Genomic DNA, 12132 nt, shown 5'->3' on the forward strand with positions numbered 1-12132 from the left:
GCGCCCAAACAGTGGTTTACCCCCACATATGGGGTATTGATATACTCAGGAGAAATTGCACAACAACTTTTGTGGTCTAATTTCTCCTGTTACCCTTCTGAAAATAAAAATTTGGGGGCAAAAAGATCTTTTTTGTAGAAAAAATTCGATTTTTCATTTTCACGGCTCTACGTTATAAACTTCTGTGAAGCACCTGGGGGTTTAAAGTGCTCACCATACATCTAAATAAGTTCCTTAAGGGGTCTAGTTTCCAAAATGGGGTCACTTGTGGGGGGTTTCCACTGTTTAGGCACATCAGGGGCTCTCCAAACGCGACATGGCGTCCGATCTCATTTCCAGACAATTCTACATTGAAAAAGTAAAACGGCACTCCTTCACTTCCAAGCTCTGCGGTGCGCCCAAACAGTGGTTTACCCTCACATATGGGGTATCGACGTATTCAGGAGAAATCGCACAACAACTTTTGTGGTCTAATTTCTCCTGTTACCCTTGTGAAAATAAGAATTTGTGGGTGAAAAGATAATTTTTGTGTAAACAAATGCGATTTTTTATTTTCACGGCTCTACGTTATAAACTTCTGTGAAGCTCTTGGGGGTTTAAAGTGCTCACCACACATCTAGATAAGTTCCGTAAGCGGTCTAGTTTCCAAAATGGTGTCACTTGTGGGGGGTTTCCACTGTTTAGGCACATCAGGGGCTCTCTAAACGTGACATGGCGTCCAATCTCAATTCCAGCCAATTCTGCATTGAAAAAGTCAAACGACGCTCCTTCTCTTCCAAGTTCTGCTGTGCGCCCAAAAAGTGGTTTACCCCCACATATGGGGTATTGGCGTTTTCAGAAGAAATTGCATAACAAAATTTATGGTTACATTTCTGTTTTTACACATGTGAAAATAAAAAAAATGGTTCTGAATTAAAATGTTTGCAAAAAAAATTTAAATGTTCATTTTTTCCTTCCACATTGTTTCAGTTCCTGTGAAGCACGTAAAGGGTTAATAAACTTCTTGAATGTGGTTTTGAGAACCTTGAGGGGTGTAGTTTTTAGAATGGTGTCACACTTCGTTATTTTCTATCATATAGACCCCTCAAAATGGTGTTGTAAAAATGAGAAATTGCTGGTCAACTTTTAACCCTTATAACTCCCTAACAAAAAAAAATTTTGTTTCCAAAATTGTGCTGATGTAAAGTAGACATGTGGGAAATGTTATTTATTAACTATTTTTCGTGACATATCTCTCTGATTTAAGGGCATAAAAATACAAAGTTTGAAAATTTTCGCCATACTTCCGTTTTTTTCATAAATAATCGCAAGTAATATTGAAGAAATGTTACCACTAACATGAAGTACAATATGTCACGAAAAAAACAATCTCAGAATCACCGGGATCCGTTGAAGCATTCCAGAGTTATAACCTCATAAAGTGACAGTGGTCAGAATTGCAAAAATTGGCCTGGTCATTAAAGGGAACCTGTCACCCCGAAAATCGCGGGTGAGGTAAGCCCACCGGCATCAGGGGCTTATCTGCAGCATTCTGTAATGCTGTAGATAAGCCCCCGATGTTACCTGAAAAAGGAGAAAAAGACGTTAGATTATACTCACCCAGGGGCGGTCCCACTGCTGGTCCGGTCGGATGGGCGTCTCTGGTCCGCTGCGGCGCCTCCCATCTTCATTACAAGACGTCCTCTTCTGATCTTCAGCCACGGCTCTGGTGCAGGCGTACTTTGCTCTGCCCTCTTGAGGGCAGAGGATAGTACTGCAGTGCGCAGGCGCCGGAAAGGTCAGAGGCCCGGCGCCTGCGCACTGCAGTACTTTGTCTGCCCTCAACAGGACAGAGCAAAGTACGCCTGCGCCGGAGCCGTGGCTGAAGATCAGAAGAGGAAGTCTTGTAATGAAGATGGGAGGCGCCGCAGCGGACCAGAGACGCCCATCCGACCTGACCAGCAGCGGGACCGCCCCTGGGTGAGTATAATCTAACGTCTTTTTCAGGTAACATCGGGGGCTTATCTACAACATTACAGAATGCTGCAGATAAGCCCCTGATGCCGGTGGGCTTCCCTCACCCGTGATTTTCGGGGTGACAGGTTCCCTTTAACCCCTATCTGACCTCGGACGGGATAGTACGTCCGAGGTCAGATCCCCTGCTTTGATGCAGGGCTCCGCGATGAGCCCGCATCAAAGCCGGGACATGTCAGCTGTTTTGAACAGCTGACATGTGCCCGTAATAGGCGAGGGGAAAATCGCGATCTGCCCGCACCTATTAACTAGTTAAATGCCGCTGTCAAACGCAGACAGCGGCATTTAACTACCGCATCCGGCCGGGCGGCCGGAAATGACGTCATCGCCGACCCCCGTCACATGATCGGGGGTCGGCGATGCGTCTCCATTGTAACCATAGAGGTCCTTGAGACCTCTATGGTTACTGATCGCCGGTGGCTGTGAGTGCCACCCTGTGGTCGGCGCTCACAGCACACCTGCATTTCTGCTACATAGCAGCGATCAGCAGATCGCTGCTATGTAGCAGAGCCGATCGCGTTGTGCCTGCTTCTAGCCTCCCATGGAGGCTATTGAAGCATGGCAAAAGTAAAAAAAAAAAGTTGAAAAAAATGTGAAAAAAATAAAAAAAATATAAAAGTTTAAATCACCCCCCTTTTGCCCCAATCAAAATAAATCAATAAAAAAAATATAAAATCTACGCATATTTGGTATCGCCGCGCTCAGAATCGCCCGATCTATTAACTAAAAAAAAGCATTAACCTATCGCTAAACAGCGTAGCGGGAAAAAAATTAAAAACGCCAGAATTACGTTTTTTTGGTCGCCGCGACATTGCATTAAAATGCAATAACGGGCAATCAAAAGAACGTATCTGCACAGAAATGGTATCATTAAAAACGTCATCTCGGCACTCAAAAAATAAGCCCTTAACCGACCCCAGATCACGAAATATGGAGAGGCTACGGGTATCGGAAAATGGCGCAATTTTTTTTAAATTTTTTTTTAGCAAAGTTTGGAATTTTTTTTCACCACTTAGATAAAAAATAACTGAGTCATGTTAGGTGTCTACGAACTCGTACTGACCTGGAGAATCATAATGTCAAGTCAGTTTTAGCATTTAGTGAACCTAGCAAAAAAGCCAAACAAAAAACAAGTGTGGGATTGCACTTTTTTTGCAATTTCACCGCACTTGGAATTTTTTTCCCGTTTTCTAGTACACGACATGCTAAAACCAATGATGTCGTTCAAAAGTACAACTCGTCCCGCAAAAAATAAGCCCTCATATGGCCAAATTGACGGAAAAATAAAAAAGGTATGGCTCTGGGAAGGAGGGGAGTGAAAAACGAACACGGAAAAACGAAAAATCCCAAGGTCATGAAGGGGTTAAGTACCAAATTGGCTTTGTCACTAAGGGGTTAAAAAAAAAGTCGCCCAGAAAAAAACACATGAAACATTTTATAGAAAACACTTCAGGAAACGTTAAAACAACCACAAAAACGGTTCATGAAGGAAAAAATTTCCAGAAACCGCCAAAATGAAGAAACATTTCCTGAAGCTTTTTCTGATTGGGAAAACTGGTGTTGTTTTTTTTTTTACGGCTTCATTAAAGCTCGGAGTGCGCATGTCCTAACTGCCCTGAGGGAGCACGTGAAGTAGATGTTTTCCTTCCCCACGCGGCACTTTCCGAACACCGACCAGTTTGTATGAAGCAGACCAGTCAGTCCACCATGTAGCGTACACACGACACAACCAACATGAACAGGAAAGTTCCTCCACAGGTAGCATTGCCAGTAGTAAAGATGGCAGACCTCATAAACTTGCGCAGGCGCGTCTAACGTCAGGTGACCAGGTGGTTTGCTTCTGTGTGGTGCCTCCTCTGTGACTGCTCTTCCTGTCTGGGCGGAGTGTGGACGTGGCAGAGCCTGAGAAGCCCGAAGTTTTATGTCATTTCCGGTAGGAACTGGAGGCGACGCTTTCTGGAAGCGGACGGGAAGTGAGTGCAGGAGCCGGAGCGGAAGGAGGTGAGTTACTGTCACAGGTCCTGGGGGCCAGGAGAGGCCAAGAAGACGTCGGGGGCCCGCGCGGACCCTGGAGCCGGAAGACCGGCAGCGTAGTGTGTGTTCTGTCAGTGAGGGAGGCCGGCAGCGTAGTGTGTGTTCTGTCAGTGAGGGAGGCCGGCAGCGTAGTGTGTGTTCTGTCAGTGAGGGAGGCCGGCAGCGTAGTGTGTGTTCTGTCAGTGAGGGAGGCCGGCAGCGCACTGTGTGCTCTGTCAGTGAGGGAGGCCGGCAGCGTAGTGTGTGTTCTGTCAGTGAGGGAGGCCGGCAGCGCAGTGTGTGTTCTGTCAGTGAGGGAGGCCGGCAGCGTAGTGTGTGTTCTGTCAGTGAGGGAGGCCGGCAGCGCAGTGTGTGTTCTGTCAGTGAGGGATGCCGGCAGCGTAGTGTGTGTTCTGTCAGTGAGGGAGGCCGGCACCTCGCATTGTGTGTTCTGTCAGTGAGGGAGGCCGGCACCTCGCAGCGTGTGTTCTGTCAGTGAGGGAGGCCGGCACCTCGCAGCGTGTGTTCTGTCAGTGAGGGAGGCCGGCACCTCGCAGCGTGTGTTCTGTCAGTGAGGGAGGCCGGCACCTCGCAGCGTGTGTTCTGTCAGTGAGGGAGGCCGGCACCTCGCAGCGTGTGTTCTGTCAGTGAGGGAGGCCGGCACCTCGCAGCGTGTGTTCTGTCAGTGAGGGAGGCCGGCACCTCGCAGCGTGTGTTCTGTCAGTGAGGGAGGCCGGCACCTCGCAGCGTGTGTTCTGTCAGTGAGGGAGGCCGGCACCTCGCAGCGTGTGTTCTGTCAGTGAGGGAGGCCGGCACCTCGCATTGTGTGTTCTGTCAGTGAGGGAGGCCGGCAGCGCAGTGTGTGTTCTGTCAGTGCGGGAGGCCGGCACCTCGCATTGTGTGTTCTGTCAGTGAGGGAGGCCGGCACCTCGCATTGTGTGTTCTGTCAGTGAGGGAGGCCGGCACCTCGCATTGTGTGTTCTGTCAGTGAGGGAGGCCGGCACCTCGCATTGTGTGTTCTGTCAGTGAGGGAGGCCGGCAGCGTAGTGTGTGTTCTGTCAGTGAGGGAGGCCGGCAGCGCAGTGTGTGTTCTGTCAGTGAGGGAGGCCGGCAGCGTAGTGTGTGTTCTGTCAGTGAGGGAGGCCGGCACCTCGCATTGTGTGTTCTGTCAGTGAGGGAGGCCGGCACCTCGCAGCGTGTGTTCTGTCAGTGAGGGAGGCCGGCACCTCGCAGCGTGTGTTCTGTCAGTGAGGGAGGCCGGCACCTCGCAGCGTGTGTTCTGTCAGTGAGGGAGGCCGGCACCTCGCATTGTGTGTTCTGTCAGTGAGGGAGGCCGGCACCTCGCATTGTGTGTTCTGTCAGTGAGGGAGGCCGGCACCTCGCATTGTGTGTTCTGTCAGTGAGGGAGGCCGGCACCTCGCATTGTGTGTTCTGTCAGTGAGGGAGGCCGGCACCTCGCAGCGTGTGTTCTGTCAGTGAGGGAGGCCGGCACCTCGCAATGTGTGTTCTGTCAGTGAGGGAGGCCGGCAGCGTAGTGTGTGTTCTGTCAGTGAGGGAGGCCGGCAGCGCAGTGTGTGTTCTGTCAGTGAGGGAGGCCGGCAGCGCAGTGTGTGTTCTGTCAGTGAGGGAGGCCGGCAGCGTAGTGTGTGTTCTGTCAGTGAGGGAGGCCGGCAGCGCAGTGTGTGTTCTGTCAGTGAGGGAGGCCGGCAGCGTAGTGTGTGTTCTGTCAGTGAGGGAGGCCGGCAGCGCAGTGTGTGTTCTGTCAGTGAGGGAGGCCGGCAGCGTAGTGTGTGTTCTGTCAGTGAGGGAGGCCGGCAGCGCAGTGTGTGTTCTGTCAGTGAGGGAGGCCGGCAGCGTAGTGTGTGTTCTGTCAGTGAGGGAGGCCGGCAGCGCAGTGTGTGTTCTGTCAGTGAGGGAGGCCGGCAGCGTAGTGTGTGTTCTGTCAGTGAGGGAGGCCGGCAGCGCAGTGTGTGCTCTGTCAGTGAGGGAGGCCGGCAGCGTAGTGTGTGTTCTGTCAGTGAGGGAGGCCGGCAGCGCAGTGTGTGTTCTGTCAGTGAGGGAGGCCGGCAGCGCAGTGTGTGTTCTGTCAGTGAGGGAGGCCGGCAGCGTAGTGTGTGTTCTGTGTCAGTGAGGGAGGCCGGCAGCGTAGTGTGTGTTCTGTCAGTGAGGGAGGCCGGCAGCGCAGTGTGTGTTCTGTCAGTGAGGGAGGCCGGCAGCGTAGTGTGTGTTCTGTCAGTGAGGGAGGCCGGCAGCGCAGTGTGTGTTCTGTCAGTGAGGGAGGCCGGCAGCGTAGTGTGTGTTCTGTCAGTGAGGGAGGCCGGCACCTCGCATTGTGTGTTCTGTCAGTGAGGGAGGCCGGCACCTCGCAGCGTGTGTTCTGTCAGTGAGGGAGGCCGGCACCTCGCAGCGTGTGTTCTGTCAGTGAGGGAGGCCGGCACCTCGCAGCGTGTGTTCTGTCAGTGAGGGAGGCCGGCACCTCGCAGCGTGTGTTCTGTCAGTGAGGGAGGCCGGCACCTCGCATTGTGTGTTCTGTCAGTGAGGGAGGCCGGCACCTCGCAGCGTGTGTTCTGTCAGTGAGGGAGGCCGGCACCTCGCAGCGTGTGTTCTGTCAGTGAGGGAGGCCGGCACCTCGCATTGTGTGTTCTGTCAGTGAGGGAGGCCGGCACCTCGCAGCGTGTGTTCTGTCAGTGAGGGAGGCCGGCACCTCGCAGCGTGTGTTCTGTCAGTGAGGGAGGCCGGCACCTCGCAACGTGTGTTCTGTCAGTGAGGGAGGCCGGCACCTCGCAGCGTGTGTTCTGTCAGTGAGGGAGGCCGGCACCTCGCAGCGTGTGTTCTGTCAGTGAGGGAGGCCGGCAGCGCAGTGTGTGTTCTGTCAGTGAGGGAGGCCGGCATCTCGCAGCGTGTGTTCTGTCAGTGAGGGAGGCCGGCACCTCGCAGCGTGTGTTCTGTCAGTGAGGGAGGCCGGCACCTCGCAATGTGTGTTCTGTCAGTGAGGGAGGCCGGCACCTCGCAGTGTGTGTTCTGTCAGTGAGGGAGGCCGGCACCTCGCAATGTGTGTTCTGTCAGTGAGGGAGGCCGGCACCTCGCAGCGTGTGTTCTGTCAGTGAGGGAGGCCGGCACCTCGCATTGTGTGTTCTGTCAGTGAGGGAGGCCGGCACCTCGCAGCGTGTGTTCTGTCAGTGAGGGAGGCCGGCACCTCGCAGTGTGTGTTCTGTCAGTGAGGGAGGCCGGCACCTCGCAGTGTGTGTTCTGTCAGTGAGGGAGGCCGGCACCTCGCAGTGTGTGCTCTGTCAGTGAGGGAGGCCGGCACCTCGCAGCGTGTGTTCTGTCAGCGAGGGAGGCCGGCACCTCGCATTGTGTGTTCTGTCAGTGAGGGAGGCCGGCACCTCGCAGTGTGTGTGTTCTGTCAGTGCGGGAGGCCGGCACCTCGCAGTGTGTGCTCTGTCAGTGCAGTGGACACACTGGACTAGCGGTGGATACTGCGTCCGTCACTCCTATCTCTTTGTGCCGGACCCGGCTCAATCAGAGACCGTCTCTTTATTCCAAGTGGGGTACTTTCTAACCCTATGTGACCCATAAAACCTATAAGTAATTAAGTGAGGTACATTGAAGAAGGTCTAAACTGAAACGTCTACTGTATGTACTCTACTTTATTAAATCTTCACTGCATTTACGTTCATGTGTGCCAAGTTTATCTTTAATACTTTTCAATGTTCTGGCTCCCATAGACTTGGCACTGAGAGCTTGTGACTAGCGATGAGCGAGTATACTTGTTGCTCGGGTTTTCCGAGTATTTGTAAGTGCTCGGAGATTTAGTTTTTCTTGATGCATCTGCATGATTTACAGCTGCTAGGCAGCCTGAACACATGTGAGGGTTGCCTGGTTGCTAGGGAATCCCCACATGATTTCAAACTGCGTATCAGCTGTAAATCATTCAGCTGCGGTGACAAAAACGAAATCTCAGAGCATTTACAAATACTCGGAGACAACCTGAGCGTGCTCGGGAAAACCCAAGCAACGAGTACACTCGCACATCACTACTTGTGACCGTTACCTCTGACATCCGGACAGTGAGATGTTACAGTAACAAGGTGGCGCCTCTGGACCGGAGTGGCATTGATAAAAGCTGAAGATGGCAGCAGGTAAGTACGTTACTAGGGTCAGGGACCTTAGATTAGAAGCACCACTCCAGCACTGAAAAACAAAACATAATACTCTGGAGCAATGTATTAAGTGCACCTTCCTATCTTCTTGTTTTCCATATATCCCTGTCCTTCTCTGACTATAAAGCCAGAGCTGTCAATCAAAGAAAAAGGGGGGCAGATATAAAAGGAAAACAATTTTTTGCTTAGATTACGGGTTGGATTCCCTACTTGAGCACCATCCACAAGTCATATTTGTTGAGTGCCTTGTTGTTTTCTACTTTTCATAAAAGGAAAACAAGTTGGTGGGAAGGTGTACTGAAAGGCTTGACCACACAGAGTTTGCACCAAGCGCCTGTACTTTGTTCAAGCAGTTACTCTTTTCTGACAGTCTCTTTAAGGAGATGCTCACAGCTCTATAGCTCAAAATGGGGAAAAAAGGGGCCATGGGTAGATAATTCTGTAAAATAATACAAAAAAAAAATTAAACTGAAGTATCCAGTGTTTGCTCGATGCTGCTCCTCATTGGTTTTGCAGTGATGGTGTGCCATCTGCAACATCACTGCTGCTACTAATCACTCAATATCCTTAAGGTGTAAACATCAGGGATTATCTGCCTCTTCTCTATTGTTTTTTTTTCTCTGAGGGCATTGGCTTTAATTGTATTGAGTGTTCATTCTTCTAAGTCTGAAATTATAGTCCATTTGGATGTGAAGTGTCAGTCTGTATATTCACTCTCCCCGGTGTTACATCTTGCAGAGGTTTGCCTGCACAATGCTGTGTACAGTTTATCTATCAATGAGTTATCTCATCCAACCAGTGACACACTGCTCTATGCAGAGGGTAATGCTCCATTCTCCTGTACATTCATGAATGCTTTTTCTATGTATCTAATATATGGATTTGTATAGATGTCAAGCTCCAGCTGGTGATAAGTGCCCAAAGCGCTGTAGCTGTCAATGGGTCATGTATCTGGCAAAGTAGGCGTCAGTTACTGAATCACCTAAATACCGTATATACTCGAGTATAAGCCGACCCGGGTATAAGCCGACCCCCCCTAATTTTGCCACAAAAAACTGGGAAAACTTATTGACTCGAGTATAAGCCTAGGGTAGAAAATGCAGCATTTACCGGTGAATTTCAAAAATAAAAATAGATGCTCCATACCGTTCATTATTGCCCCATAGATGCTCCATATACAACTGTGCTATATAGAATGCTCTGCACCTTTGATTATGGCCCCATAGATGCTCCATAGAAAGCTGTGCCCCATATATCTATTGCTCTGCACCGTTGATTATGGCCCCATAGATGCTCCTTATAATGCTGTGCCCCATATATGCTCTGCACCTTTGATTATGGCCCCATAGGTGCTCCTTATAATGCTGTGCCCCATATATGCTCTGCACCTTTATGGCCCCATAGGTGCTCCTTATAATGCTGTGCCCCATATATGCTCTGCACCTTTATGGCCCCATAGGTGCTCCTTATAATGCTGTGCCCCATATATGCTCTGCACCTTTATGGCCCCATAGGTGCTCCTTATAATGCTGTGCCCCATATATGCTCTGCACCTTTATGGCCCCATAGGTGCTCCTTATAATGCTGTGCCCCATATATGCTCTGCACCTTTATGGCCCCATAGGTGCTCCTTATAATGCTGTGCCCCATATATGCTCTGCACCTTTATGGCCCCATAGGTGCTCCTTATAATGCTGTGCCCCATATATGCTCTGCACCTTTATAGCCCCATAGATGCTCCTTATAATGCTGTGCCCCTTATATGCTCTGCACCTTTATGGCCCCATAGGTGCTCCTTAGAATGCTGCTGGTGCTGCCATAAAAAAAAAAAAAAAATCACATACTCACCTCTTCTCAGGACGCCGGCGCTTTCAATAATTACCTGCTCCTCTGCGGCTCCATCTCCAGCACTGACGCTCAGCAGAGGGCGCGCACTGACTACGTCACAGCGCCCTCTAACCTGAGCGTCATTGCTAGAGGACGCTGCAGACGGAGCCGGAGCAAGGAGCAGGTAATTATAGCGCTGCGCTCCCCTTACCTGCTGCGGCGCGGTCCCTGCAGTCCCTGGCTTCTCCGGCGCTGCAGCTTCTTCCTGTAATTGAGCGGTCACAGTTACCGATCATTTACAGCAATGAATATGCGGCTCCTCCCCTATGGGGGTGGAGCTGCCTATTCATTTCTGTAATGAGCGGTGCCATGTGACCGCTCAGTGCAGGAAGAATCTGCAGCGCCGGAGAAGCCAGGGACTGCAGGGACCGCGCTGGGAGCAGGTAAGTATGATTACACAGCCCCCGCTCCCCCTCACCTGCTGACACCCGGGTATATGACTCGAGTATAAGCCGAGAGGGGGACTTTCAGCCCAAAAAAATGGGCTGAAAATCTCGGCTTATACTCGAGTATATACGGTAGTTCCTAGAAGAGAGAACGTTAGGTGCCAGTTGAACCTGCTAGAATTTGTGAAGCCCTTGATATTTGGGAAGCTACAGGTGATATTGTAAATGTTGGTAGGATATACATGTGATGTGTTATCTGTAAAATGCATTTCTGTTGCTTTAGGACATGATCGTCATTATTAATGAAAAACTAAGATGCTGCATAATTGCTGTATTTTGCATCCAGTGGCAAGTAAAAGTTTGGGCACCCCTGGTCTGAATTACTGTTATTGTGATCAGTTAAGCAAGTTGAAGATGAATGATCTGTAAAAGGCCTAAAGTTAACGATGACACATTTCCTTTGTATTTTAGGCATAAAAAAAGTCATCATACATTTTAACATTTTTATAAAAAGCAAAATGGCCCGTGGCAAAATTTTGGGCACCCTTGGAGATTTGTGCTTTAAGATAACTTTGACCAAGGTTTCAGACTTTAAAGAGGTTGTCCACTACTTTTACATTGATGACATATCCGTAGTCAGTATAGTGAAATATGACAAAGTATTAACAAAACCGCATATAGAATTATTATCCAACAAACCAAAAATGGTTTTAAAAATAATCTTCTTACCTTTTTTGCACAATTTCACCAAATTAAACAAATAATAAATATCTACCAATATTATATCAAAACAATACACTAAATAAAATGTAAAAAAAAAATGGATAAATAGTAACAAAAAGGATTATCTTTAGGAAGTTTATACATAGATTTAAAAAAACACACACTAAAGTGACTGTCACAAAGGCTTTAGGCTATGTGCACACGTTGCAGATTTGACTGGAATTTTCTGTGGATATTCTGAATTTCTTGGCAGAAAACGCAGATCAGAATCTGCACCTTTTTTTGATATGTGCACATGTTGCAAATTTTTGTGCGGATTTCTTCCTTTTTTTTACCCCTGCAGATTTCTATTATGGAAGAGGTGCAGAAACGCAGCAGATCTACAAAAATAATTGACATGGTCCTTTTTTGAATCCGCTGCGTTTTTTGTGCAGATTTGTCTGCACCATTAGCACAGCATTTTTTTTGCTATTGATTTACATTGTACTGTAAATCACTTGCGGAACTGCAGCGTTTCTGCACCGAAAAAAAAACGGGAGTTCTACAGGAAATCTATGCTATATATATATATATATATATATATATATATATATATATATATATATATATATATATATAGTGAGGAGGCCAAATGTAATATATGTCTATATACAGAGACACAATAAACCATGTTACCACAAAACAAAGAGCGCAAAATTGTCTCTTTCGAATTGTGACACACATATAATATACTGCATGGCGTGTACCATATGCAATGTAAATTACATTGGATGTACAACAAGAACATTTAAAAAGTTCATATCTGCATGCATATGCAATATAAATAAGGGTAATGGTACATATTCATGGGCGGCGAAACACTGTTTAAATACATAAAAAGAATCAATCTAATTGTGTATGCTACGGAATTGAGTTGCATGTCCAGAGCGGGGAGGCAATTGGTGGAA

General features: G+C 48.7%; 1 protein-coding gene across 2 annotated transcripts in view; it reads left to right on the forward strand.

Annotated features, from left to right (window-relative positions):
* The first annotated feature begins 3879 nt into the window (after positions 1 to 3879).
* The window catches only part of SEC24C (SEC24 homolog C, COPII coat complex component), a 128624-nt gene continuing 120371 nt past the window's right edge, over positions 3880 to 12132 (forward strand). For both annotated transcript variants that reach the window (XM_069753244.1, XM_069753245.1), the window contains exon 1: positions 3880 to 4014. In XM_069753244.1, coding sequence (XP_069609345.1) covers positions 3935 to 4014 — 80 coding nt within the window. In that variant the 5' untranslated portion in view covers positions 3880 to 3934. The remainder of the gene's footprint in view (positions 4015 to 12132) is intronic.

This window comes from Ranitomeya imitator, chromosome 2 (assembly GCF_032444005.1).
Source record: "Ranitomeya imitator isolate aRanImi1 chromosome 2, aRanImi1.pri, whole genome shotgun sequence".
NCBI lineage: Eukaryota > Metazoa > Chordata > Amphibia > Anura > Dendrobatidae > Ranitomeya > Ranitomeya imitator.